This window comes from Xiphophorus couchianus, chromosome 12, assembly GCF_001444195.1.
Source record: "Xiphophorus couchianus chromosome 12, X_couchianus-1.0, whole genome shotgun sequence".
NCBI classification, from domain to species: Eukaryota; Metazoa; Chordata; class Actinopteri; order Cyprinodontiformes; family Poeciliidae; genus Xiphophorus; species Xiphophorus couchianus.
In genome coordinates this window covers 17,130,277-17,157,527 of record NC_040239.1, presented here as the reverse complement: position 1 = coordinate 17,157,527, position 27,251 = coordinate 17,130,277, and the positions used below count along the sequence as shown (strand labels likewise).

The window sequence follows — 27,251 nt, the reverse complement described above, 5'->3', positions numbered from 1 at the left end:
CTCACTTAAAACACAAAAGTAGAACTTTATTATTTTTTAAATTTGAAAACAATCACTTTCAAAGACATGAAAATACATTAGTGCAAACATCGGGACAGACACTGCTGCATTTAGATTTTCTCGGTTTGGTAGGAAACTGCAGTTATTTACTGCTGAGGACTTAAAAATAATTCAGGATAAATTACCCAGAAGCGTCTGCACATAATCAAGTCTTAACGAAACCGACTAAAAATCAGTACAACCTGTACACCATGAACAGTGAATTTGGATGCATTGTAATTTTAGGTAAGATAGGACAGCCCTAATAGCTGCTGCACAAGTGGTTTCATACGATAGAAATGCTGAACATTAAAAACAACATGGCACTTTATCTTCCACCGTGCAGGCATATAAATTACAGCTTAAACAAGATTTAAAATGGCAGAGTATTAGCTGAAATTATCAGTGTAAGAGAGTTTACAGCTGCTGTTGGGAATGATGGGAATGTAAATTAAACAACAAGGCTGCAGCCGGGACTATTTCACGGACAGTTTTTAATGTGTAACAGATTTATTTCACTTTTTTAAGTGTCTGCAATTTAAAGGAATTTTGACAAATTAACAGGAATATCTAATAGCATATTTACACCACTGCATGATTACAAAGTCAAAAATATTCTTAAAAACTCCTCATTTATAGTGTAATCACAGGGCACTGTCAAGTATGCCTGTCGTCTGTTACAGGAAACTGTTCAAAGTGTTAAAGACGAGTAGTTTATATGACAATGATATTTGAGAAAAATCCTGCAGGTCCATTATCTTTGGGATTACCAGCCTCCATTTCAGTTTCCATTACGACACGACTCTGTGACACTCGGTCACCGCAAAGCTACCGTCACGACGGCACCTGGTGGTAACCACGGCGAGAGGTCGATCAGGCGACTACTCGATCGATCGTCGGCAGTCGTACTCTCTCGTAGAAGAGCATGTACGCGTTGGAAGACAGCACCTCCTGCAGGCTGGCTTTCCGCACAGAGTCGTCAGACACCCAGAGCCACTGACAGCTGAAGGGTGAGGCGCTGCAGGGCGAGGGAGGGCTGCGGCGGTAGGTGACAAAATGTCCAGAGTGCATGTCACCGTGGTGAACCAACACCGCTGTTAGCTGGAATAAATACTCTGCGGAGCTGGAAGGAAACACAGAGATCCAGGCGTTAGCTCAGGTAAACCACCTACATGTCCAACCTGTGCATCCTTACATAGCTCAGGTGTAATGAAGTTTTTGCTGTTGAGGTTGCATTATAAACACAAAAACTAATAACACTTAAGTTCTAAAAACTGTCCTGCTTTCTAAAGTTAAACAAGTTAAATTAATTCGATCCATTTGCCAGTTTAAGCTTTTGAGGTTTTCATCTTTTCATGCTCAGATTTTCTTTGAGAACAAAAAAACAGTCTCCCATGGGACATTTTACACCAACCACAGATTTTGACTACTCATCATTTTAAATGATTTTCTCCAACATGCTGAAATTAATATTTTAATGAGACTAGGTGAGTGAAATAACTATTAACTTCCAGCAGGAGGCTGCTCAGATTTATTTTAGTTTGGTTCTGTCAACTGGCCCAAACAGGTATCAGAACCACCATCAATCTAATCATTTCTTTTGTATTGTGTATGTTGACCGGCCTGTTCTAAGCCTCTATAAAATACTTGTTCTTACACTTTTATCTTTCTTAAAAGTGATCTACAAATAAAGACGTTTTCACATTTAAAGGCTCCACTCTTTGATAGGTGGCCATGTCATAAACCGTTGACCGTCTGCTGCTGCAGAGTTTACCTGAAGTCATACGTGAGACCGAGCTGTGGGTTCAAACCAGGAGAGAGAAGAAATACAGAAGAACAGGTTCCATTAGAGAAAGGCTTGTTGTTGTTATGATGTTCTGCACCTGGAACAAAAAGGGGGAAAGAAAATTGAAGCAAGAAAAAGCAAAGAGGAAACATTGCTGTTAAAAATAAAACACCTATTAATCCGACACACCTGTCCCATTAGCTTTTAGCCTTTCTGTGGAATCCTCCAAACTTTCTGTTTTTATGGCTATCGGAGTCGATGTGAACCGCTGACTCCTCTGTGTGGAGCTGTTGTGTTTGTAGCGATCCATTGATAGATACTCCGTGAACTGGACGTGCTCCTGTCGCTTGATGGGCGTTCCTTCACTGGACCACGTCAGTCTTTGTAGGTGGATGCAGAGGCACTGAGGGAGCTTAAAATACATGAAATAAGGGTTGCATTTCCTTCCCCTCTATGAATAAAAATATGAAACACATTCTAGCAACTAAAATCTCAAATGGTTTAGGAAGAAAACTTATACAAATACCTTTCCAAGTTTAAGCTGTTTAACAAACGTTGTCCTCTGGCTTTCAAAAACTTGCCCATTTCTTGTCGAGCTTTGTTGAAGCTGAAGTACGACATAAAGATCAAACGACCATCCCACCATGTCTGTTCACAAACAATGGAATTATTTTACTGATACTAAAGTACCTTTGTGCAGTTTTCACACTCCACCTCTTTGATTGTCTCTGACGAAATGAAATGCTGCAGACACTGATCTAGAGAGAGAGGCCGACCCTGAGAGGAAAAATGTTTTAAGTGAATAGAAACAAAAACCAGCTACTGATGAGCGACACACTGCCTTTAAAATGTATTTACAGAGCTGAAACCTTTCCACATTACAACTGCTTGGACTTAGATGAAGTAGACCAATGCAAACTAGGGCATAATTGTGAAGAGGAATGAAAGCAGTAGATGGTTTTCAAAAGTTGATTACAAATGAAGCTCTGAAAAATGTAGTGTGGATTTGTATTCTTAGACCTAGAACCTAGATATTTAGCTTAGGTAAATGTAACAGGATTCCTTCCAGGATTGCCCTGTAGCTGTAGCCATCTTCCTATCAACTCTGACCAGCTTCACTTTTCCTGATGAAGCATTCCCACAGCATGGTGCTGCCACCTCCATGTTTTATCATAGGGAAGGTGTGCTCAGGGTGAAGTCCAGTGTTAGTTTTCCTCCACACTTGGCCAAAAGGTTTGACTTAAGTTTGATCGGCTTTTTCTTCCACATGTTTTCTCTATCCCCTGCATGGGAAACAAAAAACTTCTTATATTCATCTTTCAACAATGGCTTTCTTCTTGCTACTATTCAACAGGGCTTAGATTTGTCAAGTGCACCGTCGGTAGATGTCCTGTTTTCAAATTCTCCTACCTGAGTTGTGAATCTCTACAGTTCCTCCAGAGTTACTAATGCCACACTCCTTAGATAAGAATTTGTAAAGATTTTTGAAAACCAAGAATCCCTTTTTTCCACTTCACAATAATGCACTCATGCAAAGTGCTACAGTAATAATCCTTCCATTTTAGCTTACCCACTGAGGAAGAGGGATGGACAAAGAGAGGCTCTCAAATGAGTCGTACCGTACTGGACTCTATTAATGAACAAAGTTGAGTTGTTATTCACAAATTAATCAAAACTAGCATGTTACGTAGTTCTATATCTCATAAAGAAACACACTTGAATTTCACAGTGCTTGCACGACATATTGCTCGTTAGACGACCATGAAAAGGATGCTGGAACTTCCAGAGACCTGGTATCGGATGAAGAGGAGCTGCAGAGAAAATGAACTAAATATAACACACTCATTGCTGGTATTCTTAATTACTTGGCCTTTTGATTTTTATTTTTCTTCATACCTCGACTAATGCAGGCCACAGTTTTGTCCTCTTCATCAGGAAGAGACTAGAAACAAAGCAAACACAAAGTAGAAGAACATTTAACAAAAAAAAACCCCAAACAAAAAACCAGAAAGATTTGTGTGACTTCTGCAGTTTGGAATCCCCAGTGGATGTGGAGACAACTTACCTCCAGGGACTGCATGTCAAACAAATGTGTGACTTTAGGTTGTCGATTTCGCTCCTCCTCTAGAGAAGACGTGAGGACGTGAAAAAGTTCGTGTGCATCCTTAAAAGGGAAGAAATCAGACTTTTAGATGTTGCATAATAAGCTGAAGCTCCATTCAGAAGTTTACACTTGCATCTCATCAGCATGGATGCCAGGTTAAGTTCGGGCTTTTAATTATGCATTTTAATCACTTATTTTTAAAAATGCAAACGCACCACGGGTTTGTTTTGTAGCTTTTAACAAGCTTCTGGCACAATTCTGCTTGAATATTTGTCAACCTTTTAAAATCAGAATTTACATAATGCCTTTAAATCTTTAAGTCTTTTAAGCAAGGCATACTTTTAATTACGGCTGCTATAAGGACTTCATTCAGAAGGCTTAATCAAAGCCATTGTTCATGTGTGTTTTAGATCATAGTTCTGTGGAACTACCAAGTGAATCCCAGTTTCACTTGGTTTCCAGAATATCATCCTCAGTTAAAAGCTGCTCAAACATAAGATACCGTTGAGCTGAAAGTCGCAGCTGCCCACAGAGAAAAGCCAAATGCCTTCTGGAGAAAGGCGCTTAAGTCAAGATGACGAGACAACGATTACGCTTTTTATACACGATGGCTAGAAAAATACGCAGAGGAGTCAAGAAAAGGCTTTCACCTAAAAACACCAAACCAGCTGTCAAGCATAGTGGTGGCACCACCATGCTGAGGGCCAATCTGCCTGCCAATGGTGCTGGCGAGTATAACAGAGTATATAATGTAAGGAAGAAGGACAACAATTTCCAAGTTCTTCAATTTGACCTCAGATCATGAAGGTGGAAACTTGAACTCATTGATGCAAGTTTCAACCGGGTAATTACCCAAACACACATGAGATCTGGATTTAGAATTGGTAATACAGGGAAAACGAAGTTTAAAGAATGATCATCCTAAAGCACTGATCTAAGTCCATCTGAAAATGTTTCAACTGTACATAAATGTCAGGTGAGTTGCAAGAAAGGAACTAATTTAAATGCAAATATCCATCCATAATTATTAGAGAGACTTGTTGATGTTTCAAAAGTGAATGGTCAGGTGCAACTTGTTGTTTAATCTTTCCACCCAGAAAGAAAAGCTATGAACAGGACATTCATGCTGATGTTCAGTTTATATTAGGTTCTGATCACAAATGATTGAAAAAGCAGTCCAACCTGCTCTTCAAATGAGCTGATGTGCCAGCGATACAGACTGAGAACATCCAGGAGGCATCCAGCATCTAAAACCTCCTCGTCTCCAGGCTCCTCACTGGACAGAGCTGTCAGACCACAAACCGTGAGGGGTGAAAAAAAAACTAACATTGATCGGTTCTTTATGCTCTACTTATTTCATGCAACAGCCCCTGCATACCTACCTTGGAGTAGTTGCAGCAGCGTGAAGGACAGCTGGTTGTCTTTACATGACTGGATCGAGGGCAGGCCTGAAAACCTCTCCAGCCATTTGACGAAAGACGGACATGCTGCCAAACCCTGAAGCAAGGAGTTCAGGAAGCAGGTGTTGCCCAAGTTCAGCAGACCTGGGACCATTCCTGTGGGGAAATGCAAACCATGGCAAATCACAGCCAGAAATGTCGAGGTCTACCTGCACGCTCTGTTTCCGTAACTTCAGGGATAGTAGGCATTATTTTTTGAGATAGGTTCTAGCTTGTACTCTCGTCACATACGTGACATTGTTACTAAGCAGTTCTAATGATTAAATCGGTGAGGGAGGATGCTTATATGGGGAAGAAGCCAGCCAACTTTCCAAAGCCAATCTAATCTCCCAATCAACTGACAAAGAAGCACTGCTGATGTAACCCAGCAGCAAATGAGAGGAAAAAAGCCTTGCTACTTGCAAGCAATACCAATAAATTAGATGAAACTCAGGGAATATTGATCCCGTATCTGCATTTACCAAACTCTACAAACCTGCATTTCAAACAATGCGGTTACTTCTTTAGCTCTGTGTACACACAATCACCATAAGCCCTCATTTGTTATAGTTTATTAAGTTGACAGTAGCTATTCTCAATGCTATGTTCCCCCAAGAGTTGAATGGTAAATGGCCTGTATTTATGTAGTGCTGTACCAAGTCCAGAGGATTCCAAACCGCCCCACTCTAGACATCGCTCATTCACACACACATTCATACTCTAATAGTTCATTATAGTACTCTAAAATCTGTCCTACAGTTTAAAACAGGTTCATTTTAAATCCCCTCAGTTCTCACCTCTCTTCCTTTTCTTCCTCTCAGTGATCGGGCCCCACAGGACGTATGCTCCAGCTGCAATAGCAGCCGCGATCCCTCCGACGAGACCCCAGTTTTTTAGCATCTTGTTCCTGAAAAATAAAGACAATGGAGAATGGACACACATGTAGGGAGATAATCGACATGCACTGAAAGTCCATTTAGCTGGGTGAATATACTACTGCCGCACAGAGAGTAACAGCAAATAGAATTTGCCAACCAGAATGTTCTTTGTGAATATGTTGTTAAAAAAATGCATTGCAAAGATGACTGTGATTCTGCTAACAGTTATAAAAAGATTTGGACACCTGACAAAAGTCAGTGTTTGTAAGTCTGGTGAGGGATTTAAAAAGATCTCAGAAGAATTTGAAATCAGCCATTCGACTATATGGAAAGCAGTTTACAAGTGAAGCACATTCTAAACACTTGCCAACATGCTCAGGTCTGGCTGTGAAACTAAACAAAACATTCATATGGAGTAAAGTCGTGGGAATAAGCTGCTACAAAAATTGCAGAGGAGCTGGAGTTTTTACTCTGCATTGCTCCTTCCTCACTTATTGCTGTGCACTGCTGTTGAGCTGCCTGAAAGATGTCTCCTAGACTATACCAGAAAGACTAACTGGAGTTTAGAACAATTTTCAGTAATCAGATAGTTTTGGTAAGGAAACTAAAGGGCCATCATCCATCTTTTCAATTCTGAAACAATACAAAAAAAGTCTAATATTCTACACAATAAGCATGTTTGCCAGGAAATCCCTGTAAATTTGAGCCGGCATTTCTTTATATTAATACCATTATTATAACTGTATTAATACATGAAATGCTTTTAGTTTTAAATAAAAGGTATTAGATTGCTTACATTGCTATTTTGAATGCTTCTGTAAATATTTCAGTAAAACCATGATGTTTTTTCTTACTTAGGGTAATCATACAATGAGGGGTTCATACAACAGTGCAAAAATGACAGCTTTGCAAGAAGTTGTTTTATTCCACATTTATTTTGTCACCTGAACTACTTTTTCAGTATCTGTCTTTACCGAAATACAGATTCTATTATTACACTGTTTTGAGAAATCACTATTCTATAAATAAAACATTCAACTATGCATTTAAGGTTCCCTTTAAGCCATTCGATTCACACATATCAGGTTGAGTTAAATGATCACCTGACCAAAAATAAAAGATTGAAAATCGTTTTTCAAATACCACATTGCATAAAGAAAATGAATTCCGTGAACAATTATCCATTTAAGATCACTATATAAGTGCTGGACCTAATTTGAATTACTGTTTACATCGTTGCTAATAACATCAGATAATCACGACTTTAACATGAGTTGATCACATCAACTTCAGGGTCTGTCATGTGTAAAATGAGCTAGCTTTAGCCTCCAGGCTAACTTACCAACAACACCGAGGCCAGGCTCCACTCCGAACACTATAGTAACTTCACAAATGCAAAACATTCAGATGCTGTCCCAAAAACACAAGTAAATGCGTTAAAGTGTCACTAACCACACTCGGGCGTGAGATTTAGGGGCACAACTCAGACTGCGTGTTTGCCCTCTTGGCCATAGACGGTCCAGAAGGCCTGCTAACCTACACTTACAGCTGTCCTGCTGAGATCTGACCCTGATCACTAACCTGTTGTTTACCACATGGAGTTCTTACCTGATTGTGGGTCCTGTGCCAAGAAACTCCCCCACAAGCTTATCCCAGCTTTCTGGTCTGCACCACAACATTCTGTTGTCCATGTGGAACCACCGTCCTGAGCAGCATGTTTCCACACGGACTTGTTCAAGAGCGCAAACAACCAAACAAACGCATTGGTTCTTTAAATAAATCTTACATATAAAATAAATAGAAATAAGTCTGCTTTATAGTATATCGCCATTGACACTGGAATATATCTATATATAGACAGACAGACAGACAGACAGATAGATAGATAGATAGATAGATAGATAGATAGATAGATAGATAGATAGATAGATAGATAGATAGATAGATAGATAGATAGATAGATAGATAGATAGATAGATAGATAGATAGATAGATCTCTTGAGCCAAACTTCGTAACAGTGACCTGACAATGGCGCCACCTGTTGGAAACTTCTGAGAGCTCTGAGACCTTTTATTCTGATGCCGTTTTTTCTGATTTCAACCATATTTACTCGTATACCCCCAAATCAAATCAAGTGCAACCAACTTCAGTGACCTCAGTTAAAGTCAAAGATAAAGGACATTTTTTGCTGCTACTCTTAAGAGAAAGCAACAAAAATGTTATCAACGATGGGGCTTGCTGGAAGTGTCACACTGTTCAGTAGGCAGCAATCTGGCACTTACAACAAACCCCCAACAATGAAGAGAACACACCATAGCTCTTCTTGTGTCTCACTCCCCCTCTTTTGATCTGACGTCAATCCTCACAGTTTCAGTTTACTGTGACTTTTTTCTCTGTCTTCTCTTTTCCTGTACATGCCTCCTATCTTTAAACTCTATTAACAAATAAAGAAATCTTATACTGAGATGCTTAACTGTAGTTTCTAAAATATTTCAGTACATCAATGCTTGCAATATGTTTGTAAATGCCTTTCAAAATTCTTATAAAGAATAAAATGCTCATAAAATGTGCATGAAATGATAAGATCACACACCTAAAAAGATACGGCAATCAACCTAATCGGACAAGTTGGAGAAGAGGAAAACAAATCATAAGAGCAGCCAAGAGCTACCTGACTCTGGAGGAACTGAAGAAAGCCTCAGATCAAATGAGAAAATAACCAATTAAAGATGACTGGGCAACACTTGGAGCCTGTAGATGTGATGTGCTTGTGGAGACATATCTAAAAACCACCTTCACCTGTGAAAAATGGTTCTCCAAAGTATGGACTTAGGAGGGGAGATGCCCTGGACTGAATAAAAATGAACCCATAATAGATTAAACAACAATAAACTATGTATGATTTTCCTTCTTTGTCACAATAATAAATACTTTCCATTTTGGATATGTAATGTAACAGCATGAAGTGATGAAGAGGGTTTAAAAAATATTATTTGTCGATATTGTTACCTGTTTTCATCATTTAAATCTGTGATTTGACTCATATTCTAATTAACTTTTGTCCGTTTGTAAGCTATTTAACATTGCCTTGTTTGAATACTGATATGTCCTTTATTTATCTGGACACCTGTTTTCGTCTCCCTCTCTGTGAAGGTTGCAGAGTCCTGTGTTGACCCCCCCCCCCCCCCGCACTTTGATCAGGAGTCACGTGGTTCCCCCTGAGCTCAACCAGCGTGGCCTCTGATTGGCTGCCGGCAGACGCCCCGGACCGAGTCGCTCTCCTCGGTGCTGAAATCGCCGACCGACGCGATAATGTAAACGGCGATGAGGCCAAACGGAGCATCGTTAAAAAAACATACGAAATGGACGATGACCTGTTTCAGTTGAGACAACTTCCGTGAGTAGAGCATAGTTAATATATCAATGCCGGACTGGTTTTTAAATCACACATTTTCGACCGTGACAGCCCGATGCGTCGCTCTCTGACTGCTTCGTGTTTGTTTCATTAGCTCACCACAAATAGCCTGGCAGTCCTCAAACACAACACTGATTTATACAGTTAGACTGCAAAGAGAGTGTTAGACTCATATAGATTAATATCATACTGTTATTTTACATTATTTTTCGTGTACACAGTTATTAACAAGCCGGTTTGTTGTGTTTTGCAGACTGATCTAGACTTGCTGTCGACTTTACAGTCATGACTCAGTACATAACATGGTTTATATAAACCCGTTTACGTATAAATCAGTTAAACTGAAGGCTGGTTTCTTAAACTGGCTGCATTCTTCTTCCTCAACAACTAGTTAGTCCTGCTATAAATATAAATGTGTTAAATATATGGATTGTAAATATACTTATTGGCATATTTATAGTTAGTAAAGAATAGCACTGGTTTGATTTTGCCATTTGTGCATTCTGAAGGACATCTTTATGGACCTCACATACTTAAATGCAACCCTGAGGCTTCACATAGCCTGCAGGTCATGTTCTGTAATTACTGTGATTAAGACATCACAGGCGCTCTCTATTATTTGTGAGTGCAACTAGCAATTTTTTTGTATGTGGGGGAAAATTATACGTTGCCATCTGGGTATCTAACCTGTCCAGATATCGTTTATACATTTGACCGCAATATCATTTTGTTTGTAGATTTACAACCAACAGAGGCTCATATAACAAAGCCTACTCTTATAATTTGATTTACACCAACAATATCAAACATTGATATGAAACTAAATTATCCTGGTGTTTCTTTTTTACAAGAAATGATTTGTGTTTCATAGCTAGAACTTGTCATAAATCAACTCTACCTCAACTGTTTGACATTGTTTAGTACTTTCTTTGAGAAACATTATCAGCACATGTTCAAAGTCTTTATAGGCAAAGCTAGAAAACATAGTGTTGATATTATTTCTTTCACACTCACAAAAGTGGGGAAGTAGCCTGCAATATGCTCCAAAATCAAAAATATTCTTCAAAATATCTAAAATATGCTGCTCCAAGTCACGGATACTGTGGTTCCTCAAAATATAATTTCTAGACCTGCTAAAAGATATTTTGTTGATCTATGAAGGAAAGTGAGTAGGAGGCATTTTATTTTCCTTATGGTTGAAGACTTTGGCATTACAATACAAGCATCAACTACAAATGTGTCTTTACATAAAGAACTGTTCAAATAAGCTGGATCTTTGTATTAAAAAAAAAATCATAATCTTTTATTTCACTTTGCTTTTTTTGTAATTTTTTTTTGTAATTATTTATTTTTTTTTTTTGCAGTGTTGTCCGTTTCCGTCGCACAGGGGAGAGCACACGATCTGAGGAAGATGTCGAAAGCAGAGAGCAGGAGGTCAGGCCAGCTGAGCCTGCTGATCTGGAGTCTGTGGCGCTGGCAGAAGGCGTTCCGGTGCCCCGAGAGTTTGCCAATCCAACCGATGGTGCGTTATCTTAGAAATCTGCTCCTTTTCTCTAAATCCTATACTTTTCTATTCAATTAAAGTAATAATTTACTCAGAATACTACCAAATTATCATCTTTATCATTTTCTCAGACACGTTCATGGTAGAAGACGCTGTGGAGGCCATAGGTTTTGGCACATTTCAGTGGAAACTCTCCATCCTCACTGGTTTATCCTGGGTGAGAATTGTTCGAACTCCATGCAAGCTTAATGGAAGTTGCTCTTGCCCACTCCCACACTAATTTCCTGAGTGCCTCTTGGTTCCCTTGGTTTGTGCAGATGGCCGATGCCATGGAGATGATGATACTCAGCATCTTAGCCCCACAGCTCCACTGTGAATGGAGACTACCGAGCCTTGAGGTGGCACTGCTCACATCGGTAAGAGTTTCTCAAAGTTTGTAAAGTGATCCTGCCTATAGCGCTTAATGAATGTGCTGGTAATTGAATTAAATGAGAATACTTGGGTTTATTCGAAAATTAACAGTGAAATTGGAAACCATTTTTCAGGTTACACAATAAAAGGTAATCAGAGAATCTGACAAATAACCATGACAACCAAAGAGGATATATATCAATGGAAGTGCGAGCAGGCTGTGGAGAGTGAGACACCTATAGGTGCCACCTGTTACACTAATATAAATGACTCCTTAAGAAATCTAAATACTATCAAATGAAACATGATTCATACAGAAAGATTCAACCTAAACCCCGAAAACAGTAAAACTCAGGATATAATGATATCCTAATGATCATCGTTAAAATGTAATTCACAAAGACTGCAGAGACATGAAACTGTCCATGACCTACTAAACCTTCTCACACAAAATGATAATTACTTTTTTTCCATTAATGATGCAGGCGGTGTTCATTGGGATGATGATCAGCTCTTCTCTTTGGGGAAACATATCTGATAAATACGGCAGAAAGATGGTGAGTTCCACTGAAAATCTTGTGAAAATGATTCATGCAATTCACTGCAAACGTTTTCAGAACCCCTGAAGCATCCAATTTCCCAAACTTTATTGAGACTTTATTTGATTGAACATGCATCCCATGATCCCAGTTAATCTACACAGCACCTTAAGAGTGTGAAACTGATGCCATCCAGACTTGCAGCTTTTCACACCTTGACTTGACCCTTTGTAGACATTCCTCACCTGAAGTGTTGAAAGGTACAAAATGGTGGTGGGGGAGGGAGGCAGTGGAATAGAGGCCTCTAAAGTGAGGGATGTGGATGATGGCTGAGCGCTGACAGGTGCAAAGTTGATGTTACACCATTGGAGAAACTCAAGGTTTTAATGGACTCAACTAAGCCCAGATATTTCATTTTGTTTTGTAGAATTTCATTTGTTGGTGTTCATTCATTTTTGTCTCTGTGCACCACCCAGGTTTGTTAACCAGTTTCAGGACCCGACCAGAACCACTCAGAGTAAATTACCTTGAGAAATAATGAGATTGGGTTATATAAAAACAGACTTTAATGGCAAAAAATTATCAAATGTTACAAGCCATACATTTCATACAAATGGAACAGATACAGAGTTACATTCACCGTCCAGCGCTGGACCACACTTAGCAAAGCTTATATGGATGTAACCAAGTGAGGCAAAGACTGTAGCGTGAGTTTAGTGTAACCTGCAACTCACAAAAATAGGTTAATTAATTTATACTATATATATAGGAAGTTGGGCCTAATCAGAAGATTTTAAATTCTAGGGAACCCAGGTGTGAGCAACAACAGAACACACAGTGTCTACAAGAAAAGAGCAAATATTTAATATAATAGACAATTGTGGATCCACATTTAAAACAGACAAACAAATACTGCGCGCTTTTATAAAAAATAAATAAATAAATAAATTGAATACTTCAGTCTCCAATGAATTAATTCTTCAGTCTCAAAGTCTCTCAGCTGGTGACCAGTCGGGTCACTATCTACCCGTGCGCCTGGTCCTCTGGGCTGGGGCTCGCCATCCAGTTTCAGGAGAAGAGGGTCTTGGAATCTTTGGCCCTCCAAGCCAAAAGTGTACTGTACAAACTCCAAAAAAAAAACCTGACCTATAACAAGGCCAAAGTAAAACATTTTAGCACATAAGATGCTATTTAATCATTTCTCAAGTTCTTCTTATTTTTTTTCTTTCATGTTGTATAACAACAAGTTAACAGAACACAATTTTTCCAACATATTAGTAAAACTAAATAGATTAGCTTATATGTGGTAAAAAAAGAATATAATATACATTCAATCTTAAAATAAATGCAATTACATAAAACAAATACAACATACACAACAATAACAATACAAAATCTTACAATCAATTTTATTTTATATTAAATTTTATAATTTAATAGGTATTTTAGCCAATTTTCACCAAATTTACTTAACCAACTGCCGAGTGCGTGCGATGACTCACCGATGCTCCGAGTTGTCAACGGCTATTTTTCGGGCTTCAGCTGTTCACGGGGGAAACCCTCCGAGATCTAATAAAACCGAATGTAGTATTTTGAATTATATATTTAGTGAATTTATATTAATATTGTTTTCCTTACCAATTTCCAGATTCGTCAATTTCTTTCTACCTCTTTACGGAAACGACCGTCAGCTGTTAGCTCTCAAGCGTTCGCAGCGAAACAACCGTCAGCTGTTCTCAAGCGTTCTGAGCGAAGCAACCGTCAGCTGTTAGCTTTCAAGCCTGTCTGCCGCGCTCCGAACGAAACAACCGCCAGCTGTTAAAAAGGGGCGGGACGATCAACCCCATTGGCCGACACGAAACCAGACCGCGCCAGCCATTGGCTGCCTAATCTGTCAATAGAAGCTAACACTAAAAGCATATTTCACATTTTTTGAAGATTTACGTAATTACCTTTTAGCTATTTTGGTAGAATAAGACATTGAATCAACATCTATTATTTTTTTCTTGTGTTTTTAAACACTGGGTTACATTAGCTTTTTATTCTTCTCTGCAGTCTGTACCCTCCCTAAAGGCTAGTCTACTTAGTTTCAGTGTATTTACATATGACTGGCGGCAGTCACACATAAACATGGTTATGTGAGCTGCAGCGTGTGTATATAAGCAGATAAAAGAGATAGAGGAAAACACAAAATCCATAACACATTGCTGGTCCAAACATAATGAAAACAGTTCAGATTTGGTGATTATTTTTGATATTCATACCTAGATTGTGGCACTGTCTTTTTTATTTTTAAACATGTGTAAACATTTGGTTTCAGATGATGCAGCAAGACCGATGCATAAACTTTCTTTTTACAAAATTCCAAGCAAGAATAAACTATTCTATATAGTATAGTTGTTCTGGAGTTTCATGCTGACTGCACAAAGCTATAGCTTCAAAAGAATGGTGACCAGAGCTGCACTGTTTTTCACTTCTTTGTTGCATTCTTCAAAGCAGCATGCTACTTGCAGAAATACAAAATCACTGTCATTTTGCTCCAAAAATTAACACATGTGCTTGTGACACTGCTCAAGATTAGACTAGCATGTTTACCCGTCCACTGCGATGGTTGAGATGTTGTTTGGTGTGCAGTGATGTAAATCATGAGTGAATGTGTGGCACACTTTGGAGATTTTTGTCTTAGTAAAAAATTTTGTCAACCAGGTTTAACTTTTCTCCTTAACATTTGTATACTACAAATCATTGACTTATCAAATAAAATCTCCACAAAATGCAATATTTGTAGTTATAACAGAAAAGCTTAAAGGGATTGAATACTTTTCCAGGTTACTGCTTGTGTAGTTGTGCTTGTGTTTCTAGGTTTTAAATTTAGAATTAGGAAAATATCTAACGACGTGATTCAAATTCACAAAAAGTCATGTGGTATATAAGTAACATACTGATCATATCCACTAACAGGGCTTGACGCTGAGTGTGCTTTGGACCATGTTCTACGGCCTCATGAGTGCATTTGCACCCATTTACGGGTGGATCCTGGTCCTGCGTGCGCTGGTGGGCTTTGGTATAGGAGGGGCGCCTCAGTCGTGAGTACCTCATTCACTTCTCTGAAAGCAACAGTGAAACAAATGAGCTGAGTTGGTATTTACACTGAAGTTCTTTTAAGGGTGACCCTGTATGCTGAGTTTCTTCCCATGAGATCCAGAGCCACATGTATTTTGCTTATAGAGGTATGAGTTGCTCCAGACAATCAGACTATAGCAATCAGACTGTCCTTTTCCCTTTAACTACTTTTGTATTTTTTATTTTTTTATTTTTTAGATCTTTTGGGCAATCGGTACAGTTTTTGAGGTCCTGTTGGCGATCCTTGTGATGCCCACTCTGGGCTGGCGCTGGCTGCTCGGCCTTTCCACCATCCCTCTCTTCATTTTCGCCTTTCTGTGCTATGTAGGTACAGCAGCTTAACAGACTGTTCATCTTTATGTAATGGCATGTTCATTGCCGGTATGTGTGTGTTCACAGTGGCTGCCAGAGAGTGCTCGGTATGATGTGCTTACGGGGAATCAGGAAAAGGCTCTGGCAACTCTGAAACGTATAGCCACAGAGAACGGCGTCCCCATGCCTCTGGGGAAACTTATTGCTGACAGACAGGTGCAGCACAGCCTGGGCTGGCAGAACATGCATGCTCTGTGTAACAATAACTCTTCTCCGCTGTTTAATCCTGTTATGCAGGCATTTATCTATTTTTTTGTATCTGTTCGTTCTCATTAGGAAGATCGGGGGAAGATCCGAGACTTATTTTCATCAGACTTCCGATGCACCACGATTCTGCTCTGGTTCATTTGGTAAATGAAACAAATGATAAAGCAAGCACAATGTCCTCTTCAAGAGCTTCTCAAGCTTCAGGATTTTAGTGCTTACTATTTTAATCATTTTTTTAAAAATTGCAGTGCCTATGCATAGTGGCTTGTAAAAACATTCACAACCCTTAAACTCTTAAATATTTTGTCCACAAAATTCAATGCATTTCATTATATTTGTATGTGATAGATAGTAATGAGTATTTGTGAAAATGAAGACATGTGGTTTTCAACTGTTTTTACAATTAAAAATATAAAAATAGATGTTTGATGTTTGTGGCTGTCATGTATCAAAACATGGAAAAGGTAAAAGGACATGAATGCTTCTGCCAGGCGCCGAGTCTGATTTCATTTTGCATCTCTGTCAGTGCAGGTTTGCAAACGCCTTCTCTTACTACGGACTGGTGCTGCTCACTACAGAGTTGTTCCAGGAAGGAGGTGCATGTGGAAGTGAGTCAGCGAGGTCATCACACAAATAGAAACAGTCATGTTTTAGCAAAAAGCATTACCAAAACATGTCAGATATCAGACTGAGAGATACTTTTTGCTGCTTAATGTCTCCCTCTAGTGCCCAAAGGCGGAAAAAAGGAGCTCAGATGCAACTTGGAGTGTAGATATCTAAATTCTGATGACTATAAAGATCTGCTCTGGACTACATTGTCTGAATTCCCAGGTAAATAAATCCAATATGTTTTGCTATGTCACTGTCATTAACAAATATGTTTCCTCTGCAGTATCTTGGACAAAAAAAACATTAAAAATTGTTTTAAAAAGATGCACAAGATTCTAAATTTTAAAACAACACATCGTTCTCATCAGAGAATGCTGTTTGGCATTACAAAAGACATCACTTAACTCAGACACATATTCTCAGGTCGTATTCAATAATTGTTTATACATTTTTGTTTCTTTATTGATTACTTTAGCATCTTGTTAGCTCTAACTGCAAGTCTGTGCTAAAACTAGTTGCATGTATTTGACACAAGCTTAAGTTAAAATAGCATAGAAAAACTAGAAAATTTCTGAAGAAATTTAAATGGGGCTAAAAATTAGAATCAATTTTAAAGTAAGCTACAATGTACTCAATAGAGTGAGTACATTGATTTTTACGTTTGTAAAAGTAAAAATCAGATGTGGCACTTGGTTACCAGAAAACACGCTCATCTCTTAGCAACAGATTAACAACAAATATTGTTATTGTTCAGAAAACATAAGATTTTTTCTGCTCTTTTGAAATACTACTTATCATATAGTACTTACTACTTAACAAGAACTGTGCAGTTGGTGAATTTTTCAAAAAAGTGTTGTTGTTTTTTTGTCATTGGTGGTAAATATATTATAAAAAGTCATTCAACACAAATACACTTAAAAAACTTAAAAACTTAAAAACTTTGTGGCAGTTTGTTACCAGAAAAAAATAATAATCTCTTAACCCCAAATTAGTTATTGTTTATAAAACATAATCTCTTCCTAAATACTTCTTACCTGCTTAGACAGAGGAAATTTAGAGTTGGTAAATTTTGCAAAAGTAAAAATCAGATGTTTACTTCATGGCACTTGGTTACCTGAAAATGCTCTCATCTCTTAGCAACAGATTAACAACAAATATTATTATTGTTCAAAAAACATAAGATTTCTTCTCTTTTGAAATGCTACTTGTCATATAGTATTTGCTACTTAAAAAGAACTGTGCAGTTGGTGAATTTTTCAGAAAAGTGAAAATGTTTTTTTTTTTTGGTTATTCAACGCAAATGTAAAAATCTGAATTGTACTTCGTGGCAGTTTCTGGTACATCGTTACCAGAAAAAAAACACTCATCTCTTAACACCAAATTAATAACAAGTAGTATTATTGTTTATAAAACATAAGCTCTTTGGAAATACTGCTTATCTGCTTGGACAAAAGAAATTTACAGTTGGTAAGTTTTGCAAAAGTAAACATCTGATGTTTACTTCGTGGCACTTCCTTAACAGAAAACACGCTCATTTCTTAGCAACAGATTAGCAACAAATATTGTTATTGTTCAAAATACATAAGATTTCTTCTGCTCTTAATATATTTTTTTCTTTTGTCTTTGGGGGTAAATGTATTATAAAACAAATATACTTTTCTGTAGTAAGTGTTCCGCCAAGGTGGCGTCTCTGTAGTTCTCTACATCTCTGCCCTCCTCACTGTTCTGTTGCTATGGTAATTACTGTAACATAATCATGCCCATGTACAGTGTTACATGCGCTTAATATGTGGTTGGGGCTGCTTTAGCATTAATAGTTGCAGCAGTGCAGAGACATATGGAGGCGGTCATTCAGTGGTTCTGCTGAGGGGTTCAGGAAGACTCTGTGCTTCAACATGGTGCCAACACCAGAAGACAGAATGAAACTTCAAATAATTACTGACAACAGAAACTTTCCATTGGATCTCAAGCTACTTAAAATCAGTGACTCTGCATCTGCACTCTTCCTTTGAGACATTGATTTACAGAGCTCCCTAGTTTTACAGTCATAGTCTTTTAAATTTTTTTATTCTAATTATTCAAGAAACAGACATTTTAGGTTTTTGTTAGCTGAAAGCTATAATAATAAAAATAAATAGAAATTAATTCTTGAAAAATTTCAGTGTGTACGTATTGAATCTGTATCAGTTTTACTTAATTATTTTCAATGTTTTTCTAAGGTAAAAAGATGCGCCTGTATGTTTATGTTAGCAGTTTAAGGAGAGGATCTCACACACAGCGAAATATACATTTATACATTTTTTGTTATAGTCCAAAAAGATAATTTTCTCTGTCAGTTCTCTGCTATAATAAATAATACTCACATTATTTATCACACATTTAAAAAGGACAAAAACCTCTGTGCATTGAAGATTAGTGACTGTGCTGACTTCCTGCAGGACTGCTGGTGACACTGTGGGCTATTGACCGATTGGGACGGAGAAAGACCATGGCATTGTGTTTCCTTGTGTTCTCTCTGTGCATCATCCCTCTGTATGGATGTGTAGGGAGGTAAATACATCTTTTACATCTTATGAATTGTCATGTTAATATTGTTCAATGTTTATCTGCTCCTTTTGACACACGTTTTCTTATGCAGAGTGTCCATGATGGTGTTGATATTCATAGCCAGAGCATTTATTGCTGGAGGCTTCCAGGCAGCCTATGTTTACACTCCTGAGGTAATACATCCTTGCAGACTGTTGTATGAGCTTACACTATGAGAAACAATGAAAGCAGGGTGATAGATGGCACGAAATGGCCGTTTTCTCTGGGCTTTCTGCAGGTTTATCCAACAGCAACCAGAGCTTTGGGTCTGGGAACAAGCAGTGGGATGGCCAGAGTTGGTGCCCTCATCACTCCTTTTGTTGCACAGGTAACACCTAAATAAAAAAGTACTGAATATTCAAAGTGAACTGGCTACATGAGTTTATTAATCTTGGTTTTCTCGGACTTTCATCCTGCAGGTGATGTTGGAGTCTTCGGTGTACCTGGCCCTCTCTGTGTACTGCTGCTGCTGCCTGTTCGCTGCTGTCGCCTCCTGCGCTCTGCCCATTGAAACCACAGGTCGAGGTCTGCAGGAGTCCAGCAATCGTGAGTGGGGACAGGAGATGGTAGGCCACAGATCAGAAGAAATCCCACACTCCAGCTCTGGTTCTCAGGGTTGAGGACATGCTCACTGTGGTAAAAGCTGGAGGAGAGACCAGATGAGAGGAGAGGAGAAAACTAAACCAGCTTTCTGCCCTTCTTGTATGTTTCTCCTAAGATCCAGGCAGCACCATTTTTACATCACATTACTGTATGTAAAGTCTTTAAACACCATTGGTGTCACAGGGTTGCCACTGTAAAACTACGTACGCACAGGACGAGTTAGAAAGACCAAGCGATGTTCAGGATTACCGGAGATGATGGTGAAAATGGGAAAAGTTTCTGAAAAGGGGAAGATAGAAGGTGTGAAAGTGATGAAATTTATCTTCATACAGCTACCTTCGTTTGAAAGAGCCTTAAAACAACCTATTGAGTAGGTGACAAAACCACCTTGGAAATCAATGAAAAACAGCCTCTGTAGTACACAAAGCATACTGAACATACCATCTCCTAAGTATTCTTAGCAAAAATAACCCCACAATCATCTCATGTACATGGAAATTGCCTGCTGAAATGCACTTTAACTTAAAAAAGTATTGTTGAAGAACAAAAATAACTCCTCAGATGAACTGACCAGATTACGTTTTTTTCACTGAACATTCCTAGTTATCAAGGTAAATATAGATCCTATGTAGGAGCCCTTGATTTTATTGCAAATATCCGAACTTTTAAGAAATAATTTGCTTCACTTTCATCAGTTTCCCAATGCAAATGCACATATAAATGACTGAAATCATGATTTTGAAAAGTTTAATCATGATGTGATTGTTTTACCTATGACAAACTTTTAGATTTCCTGAAGCTGTCAGTGGAGGGCTGGAAGTTTCTTTAACATAAAACTAAGCATTTCTACATTACAGCACAAACAGCGAGAGTCTGAAGAGAGTTTTCCAAAAGTGTAATTACTCTTAAATGGTTCTGTACACTCATATAAGTACCGGTAGATTTAAAGTTTACAATATGTTGCAAACTTATTCATATTCCTTGAACTTTGTGACATTTTTTTCCATATTACAACCACAAATTTCCATGCATTTTATTCTAATTATATGTGACAAACCAACACCACGTAGCCCATGATTATGAAGGAAACTGAAACATCTAGAGATGGTTTAAAAATGTTAAAATGAACAAACCAATTTGTTTTTAGTCCCCATAAGCCAGTACTTTGTAGACACATTTCCCTGTAGTTGCAGCTTCCAGTCTTTTGGGGGTATGCGTCTACTACTTTTACACATCTCAAGACTGAAATGTTTGCTCAGTCATCTTTGCAACACAGTTCAACCTCAGTCCCACTGAGTGAAGACAATCTGTGAACATGAATTTTCAAGACTTAATACTAATTTTCACAAAAGTACACAAATATGTTTTGATTAAGACCATTGTTGTGCAGTCCTCTACTTTGACATGATTGAACAGAGCTTTGTGAAATGTTCAAAGCCAGGGATTTTGTTTTAGAACTTAGCTTTAAACTTCTCCATGACATCACTGACCTATCTTGATGTGTTTCAGGAATATTTCTGTCACTAGTGTTCCCTATAGTGTAGCAAACATCTGTAACGTTCACAGAACATCTGGTTTTATACTAAGAATAAATTGCAGCAATTACTATTTACTAAATTCAAGAACATCTGAAGCCAGTTTGTTTCACAGAATTTCATGTAAAAGGTTTCAGAGTAAATGGAGCAAAAAAAACTAATGGACACACTTTTTATATTGTTTATTATTACAAGATCTGGAAAACAGGGATCTCATTATCTTATACTCCACAAATATGTAATATTTTGTTGGTCTGTCACATAGAATATCCTTGTTTGTGATTTTAATGTGAACAAATGTGAAAAGGCTGAAGGGGTATGAATACTTTTACAGCCACTCCACAGAGATGCTATCTCAACTTTCTTAAACATGTTCTACTTCTTAAGTGTTAATTTCTCCAAAATATGCTATAACAGGGCAAAGGTTTATCAATACAAAGTGAAGATAAAGTCCAGATGAAAAAGTTAGAGTCTGTTACACATTTACTTAATTTCAGGCCCAACTGAAGTCAGGAATTTGGCCATTTTACCTTGAAAGTACATTTCCAGCTGCATCTTGTAATTATTTCTCTTCACATGCAGATAAGTTTAGAGGATTGGGAAGTTTTCTAGAAAATGACATGTGCATTAATAAAACATTAGGCTTTATTTCCTGAAGAATATGAGAAGTTGACAAATAATCCAGAAATTCAGCCTTAGTATTCATGTGGTCAGCCAAAATGAACTGCCTATGGAGGGCATTTTAGTAATGATGTTACTACTCGTGTATCAACTATTCCTCTACTGATCCAGACTTTTAACTCCCATACATAGACCCGAGCTGTGAACGTTAACTGGATGTCATGTTCTTGATGTAAATGAGAAAAAAAATACAACACCTAGTTCGGTCATTGTCTTTTGTTTGTAATTGATAGAGATGGAGGCAGACTTTGGTTAATCTAACAAACAACAGGATATCACCACTCACGGGTCCACCAAGATGCTTTGACTCGCCCGTGTTTGAGATATCGTGCAGCATTAAGTGTCAATGCACTAGATGTAAATGTGTATGATATTATAATAAAAAACATTAAAAATGCCAATGGAGTCATGTTTTTTTATTATTATTATTTATAAAATTAATAGGGAAATTTTATATTCTAGAAGCAATGGATTTACAACAAACTATAAAGACAATTTATGAAAATCTTTCTTACTCGAACTCATTATTTATCTAAGTCGTCTCAGGTTGTAGTGATGTCAGCATAGTTCAGATAAAGTATGCAGAGTATTTTTATTTTTTTGCATTACATGTTAGCTTTGTTAAAAACACAGGGAGTGCTGGATTTTGGCAAAAGAAGAGCCCCGATCCCTGCTGCTGGACTCAGGGCTACAGGCGAGCTTTGGGGCATTTGCCCTTCTGCGCCACGATCTGACCGAACAGCCTTGCTGTCTCCTGAGCACAACCCCGGTGAATGGTGAGCCCAAAGCCACCATGGCCGTAGTTGTGTATGACCTGGAAGAGAGAACCACTGGGTTTTTTTTAGGAAGCTGGACAGCAGAAAGTCAACAATCAATTACTGATTTTCTGCTCAGTTTTACCTCAATTGTGGAGCCACCGGATTGTATGGTCTCTCGCTCCAGTCGGACTTTGCTGCGAACAGGCCTGAGACCGGCCCAGTCCTCTACTATCTTGGCATGCTGTGGAGAAACAAGAACCAACCCATGACCTTTAGAGAAAAACATTTAAACTGTAGCTGTTACTCATGTGAAAAAATGCATTTTTCTCTCACTTCTGACCACGCCTCACAAAAATATGTACAGTGGGTTACAATAGTTTAGATAATGTCATGCTGATGTGTCACTGTGGTCTAGTCAAAGTTCAGGCAGAATGCAGACGCTTACGCTTTTCACATTTTATTGGTTAAAAATGTGCGTTCTTTTTCCTTCAGAATGATGTGTTTTGGTCCATCAAAAAATCCTATTAAAATACATTCAGATTTGTGGTCTTAATGTGACAAAATGTTAGCAAGTTTAAGAGCTATTGATACTGCATAATAATCAAATGCAAGTCACTACATCTGATTGTGATGTCTTTTTGTTTGTTCGTTTTAATGCACTGTCAATTCTTATCTTTTGCATTTTTTAAAATGTCCCTAAAAGTGGCTAAGGAAAGATTAAAAGTGTCTTCATCACAGAAGGCTCATTATAAATAATTAACTTCAGCGGAAACAAAGTGGCTCTTTTTGGCCTTCTGACGTCAGCTCACCTTGAGACTGGGCTCAAGCTGACATGCAGTCTTCCAGATGTTCTCATGGTCAGTGGAGTTGTTCTGCTCACTCCAGTTTCCCAGCTGGAAAACCCCTCCCACAGTCACAAGACGACTCCTGCGGACACAGAGGGTCTGTGAGCGGAAGAAAACAGGTCTGACTTTCTGACCTCACTGCACAACAATCCCAAAGCAGCCCAAGCAAGGTCTGCAGCTACAAATCAACACCACCAGAAAAGAATGAGGTAAAACTGCCCACTGAAAAACATGGTGTTTAAAAGTTAACCAGGTGTGTTACTGGAAATACCCTGGGATGATATACGGTGAATTATACACTCCAGCTTTGGTACTGTGGGTACTAATCCAATGCTTCAGCCATGGGGCGTCCACCTGAAACCCAGAAAAGAAAGTAAAAAGATCAGTTTCTGTATTGTCTGCACAGGCTCTTCAAGGAGTCTTTAGCTCACCTTAATTATCTGGCCACGGCCTGGTGTTAGGTCCGGGTCGGGCTGCAGCTCCCCAGATCTTATCCCAGTGCAGTTTATTATCACATCCACCCCAGCATCAGAAAGCTAAAGGAGTCATGGAGAATATGTAAAGTGATAAACAAACATGAAGCACAAAAAGTTCAATTGTAAACATGAAAAAGCTGACACTTACCTCTTTAAATGACTCTATTTTCTTGTGATAAAATCTGACGCCCCTCTTTTTCAACCTACAAAAAACTTTGTTCATTAGCAGGACCTCTGTGGAAATCAAGATTTGTGACAAGTTACATATTGTGATTTTGTGTATAATCTTGGTTATCTTGGTGATAACCAACTTATTTTAAAGACCAATGGCCTTTAGAGGTCAAACTACATTGTAATGCAGAGCTTCGTGCCTTAGGAGGGAGATCCTGTCAGAGCCAATAAAATCTCAAATAAAATAAACTCCAATAGATACTAGCTTTTAAATATAAATTACTTTTGACTGTGTTGCTACACAACATAAATCCATGTAATCATTAACATTAACAAATATAATAGGACTAAAGCAGGGGTCACCCAAAGTTGGTCCTCGAGGGCCGGCATCCTGCATGTTTTAGTTCTCTCCCTGGTTTAACGCACCTGGATCAAATAATGGCTCGTTAGAAGGCCTAAGAAGAAAATTGAAATGCTGAAAAGGTTGTTGATGCCACCAGGGACAGAACTAAAACGTGCAGGATGCTGACCCTCGAGAACCAACTTTGGGCACCCCTGGACTAAAGGAAGACAAAAACGAACGTGAGAAAAAAATGCAGATTTGACATGATCTAACATTCTCACCAGTCCGTCAGCCATGGTAAGTAGGTTTTACCTTCCACCATGAGAGCTGTGTTGAACCAGCCAAACCTGAAGAAAAAATTTATTTAATGATAATTTGCTATTTAGAAAATAGCAAACAAACTTGGAATACAAATTACGTGTCAGGAAGAAGTTAAGTTTAATCACGTCTACTGAAAAAATTGTTTATTTTCTTCATGTGTGCCACTGGAAAGTATGGGCTTCGTTTTAATATTTGCTGTTACACTGGGAATGTGATAAGAGGCGCAGATGGCTGCTTGACTGGTTTTTATGGCTGTTTCTGAAGGAACTCACTTGTATCCAGGAAACATTTGCAGTTCCCGCTCTGTGAGCTGTCTGAAGCCCAGGACAATGTCCTTAAATGATGGCTCCTAGAATCAAAAACAGGTTTACTAAGGAAATGCAACACAAAAATGACCTTATCTGTGTGACTGTACAGAACCACAATTAACTCTGTGTGTATCCCCAAACCTTAGGGAGGCCGCTCCGTTTCCCAACCACTGCTGGCAACCATCTTTTGCTTGTCTGAACAACACTGTGTTTCAGTGTAGCTAAAAACCATTGGAGTATTATCTATGACCGACAGTGAACTTATCCATAATAATTCTATAAATAATCTTTAAGAGGTTAAAATTTAGCTTTGCTCTTTGTTGTAAAAAAGGCTAACAAGTCCAAGTCTTATCTTTATGGTCAGATTTGTAGTGCATTTTACAAGATCAAAACAGAACTCACTGGAAGGGGTTCAATGCAGAGGTTGTAGCCTGATTGGAGGAATATGCCCATTTTTACTGCCTCAGGTGAGCTCAGCCAGTTTAGCAGGTAATCAAAGGTCTCCTTATTCCACTTTCTGAAGATATAAAGAGAAAAAGTGTCATATTTGGAATTAAAGGGGGGAAAAATGAATTGGCAATTATAGAGACTGCACTCACGTCTCCTGGATGTTGCCCTTGTCATAGAGGTATGGCTGCCAGAAGCCAGCGGCTCCATCGCTGGTGGTCAGAGGGGTGAAGCGGTCTGCATACACCTCAATGGTCAGTGGGCTGACTATGGAGTGGTACTGCTCATATATACTCTGAGCTGCTGACAGGCCAATGACTCCAGCACCAATCACTGCTACTCGCATCTTTGCACTGAAATGAGACACAGTAACACCGATTGATCTGAAATTACTTCTTTATGCACACAGATATACTCCACATCGCTGGTAAATAACACTCCATAAAACTTTACAAAGCAGGTTGCTTAGGCCGGTGCATCTGCTCTAATATTGCACGCTATGGCATGAAATTGTGCATGAATGAAATCAGATGTACTGAAAGGAAAAAGCTACACGATTCTGGGGAAAATGTAAATGGTTGACCAGACCCAGAAAAAACAAATAGGCAGCTCTCCGAACTTTGTGCAGTCCCCATGCTGAGAGGTTTATGTAACAGGGGACGACGAGTTGGCAAAATACACATTTTGATTAAGCGTGTATAAAAAAAAAATAACAAGAAAAGCAGTAGAATCCACACAAATTTAAGAGATACACCTTAAATCACAAAACGGACGTTCATAAAAAAGTTATTTTCTTGACTTACCTTTGGATCAAGTCTCTACTGAACACTTTTAACTACCAGTCACTCCCATTTTGCTCCATATATCACATGGAGGAGGGCGGAGCTCTCAGCTGAGTGCGTGTTGCGTTCACGTCCCATCGTTGAAAGCACAACCATAGCGGACGCATGGGGGCACACGTCACTTGTGATTCAACGTCACCAACATGGTATTTAATAGCTTTTTATAAATAAATGAAAACTTACTTATTTTTGCGATATTATGCAACCACAATTCAAAAGTGGTAAAAATGTTATTTATTAACACTTATCACTTTAAATAAACTTGGTCGCATAAAACATTTTTTTTTTTTTTTTTTTTAAGAAAGAGGCATTCAAGTCCGGCTTTTGTTCATAAAATCAAACTAAAACGGTTTTGGCTAAAAGCACTAAAAATGTTGAAGCTAAAAAAAAAACTTTTTAGTTTTCTGTAGAAAAAAATAATCAGCACTCATTTGGTGACCTGTCCAGGGTGTATCCTCTCTCTTTGTATTTTTTTTCTTTTATGAAATATACTGCAATATGTTGCATATAATTTTTGTGCTTGGATTTATTTGTGTGACTGCCACTTTACAAATAAACTTAATATTTTTTACTTTTATATATTTAAATTTCTGTGGCTGCACAAAATTTAGTGTATAAATCAATTAGAATGAAACAAGCCTCAAACTTCCAATCTGGAAATAACCTGTTCCATAATTTCTAGCGAATTATATATTGACTGAACTTGCATATGATGAAACATAATAGTCCCGTGTTAAGACCTATTCTCTTCATTTAAGTTATATAATAGCTATAAAATGTCACAACCAAGGAATTTATTCAGTCATGGTTGTAGCAATGGCCTGTAAAATGATGCAATGCTGCACTTTGGGTAAACTCTTATCACAACAATCATAGTGTAATAAGATCAGTGTCAAGTTACACTTTGA

The 27,251-nt window shown here is 38.3% G+C and overlaps 3 protein-coding genes across 4 annotated transcripts; 1 reads left to right on the top strand and 2 right to left on the bottom strand.

The window, feature by feature from the left end:
• Positions 1-5: 5 nt before the first annotated feature.
• On the bottom strand, positions 6-8,005 carry usp30 (ubiquitin specific peptidase 30). Of its 2 annotated transcripts, none has more exons than XM_028034560.1 (13): positions 7,855-8,005; positions 6,166-6,275; positions 5,312-5,485; positions 5,112-5,215; positions 3,891-3,989; positions 3,722-3,767; positions 3,542-3,636; positions 3,396-3,455; positions 2,516-2,602; positions 2,352-2,432; positions 2,015-2,237; positions 1,814-1,922; positions 6-1,162 (listed from the first exon to the last, which is right to left on the bottom strand). In XM_028034560.1, exons 1-13 carry the CDS (start codon positions 7,935-7,937, stop codon positions 913-915), a joined length of 1,521 nt encoding a protein of 506 aa, XP_027890361.1. In that variant the 5' UTR covers positions 7,938-8,005; the 3' UTR covers positions 6-912. The 2 variants fall into 2 exon arrangements, with proteins under 2 accessions (XP_027890361.1, XP_027890363.1); XM_028034562.1 differs by lacking the exon at positions 7,855-8,005 and adding an exon at positions 7,589-7,799.
• Positions 8,006-9,507: 1,502 nt separating this feature from the next.
• Positions 9,508-22,230, top strand: svopa (SV2 related protein a). The gene is made up of 16 exons (XM_028034559.1): positions 9,508-9,644; positions 11,027-11,184; positions 11,298-11,383; positions 11,484-11,582; positions 12,063-12,134; positions 15,078-15,202; positions 15,283-15,346; positions 15,438-15,563; positions 15,639-15,767; positions 15,888-15,961; positions 16,350-16,426; positions 16,545-16,649; positions 18,866-18,977; positions 19,066-19,147; positions 19,252-19,341; positions 19,433-22,230. The coding sequence occupies exons 1-16, from the start codon at positions 9,610-9,612 to the stop codon at positions 19,631-19,633; spliced, it is 1,635 nt and encodes a 544-aa protein (XP_027890360.1). The 5' UTR covers positions 9,508-9,609; the 3' UTR covers positions 19,634-22,230.
• Positions 22,231-22,233: 3 nt separating this feature from the next.
• LOC114154993 (D-amino-acid oxidase) lies at positions 22,234-26,431 on the bottom strand. The gene is made up of 11 exons (XM_028034563.1): positions 26,305-26,431; positions 25,654-25,854; positions 25,457-25,571; positions 25,019-25,095; positions 24,707-24,772; positions 24,060-24,114; positions 23,867-23,971; positions 23,707-23,789; positions 23,400-23,517; positions 22,733-22,831; positions 22,234-22,646 (listed from the first exon to the last, which is right to left on the bottom strand). Exons 2-11 carry the CDS (start codon positions 25,845-25,847, stop codon positions 22,521-22,523), a joined length of 1,038 nt encoding a protein of 345 aa, XP_027890364.1. The 5' UTR covers positions 25,848-25,854; positions 26,305-26,431; the 3' UTR covers positions 22,234-22,520.
• Between the last annotated feature and the right edge of the window lie 820 nt (positions 26,432-27,251).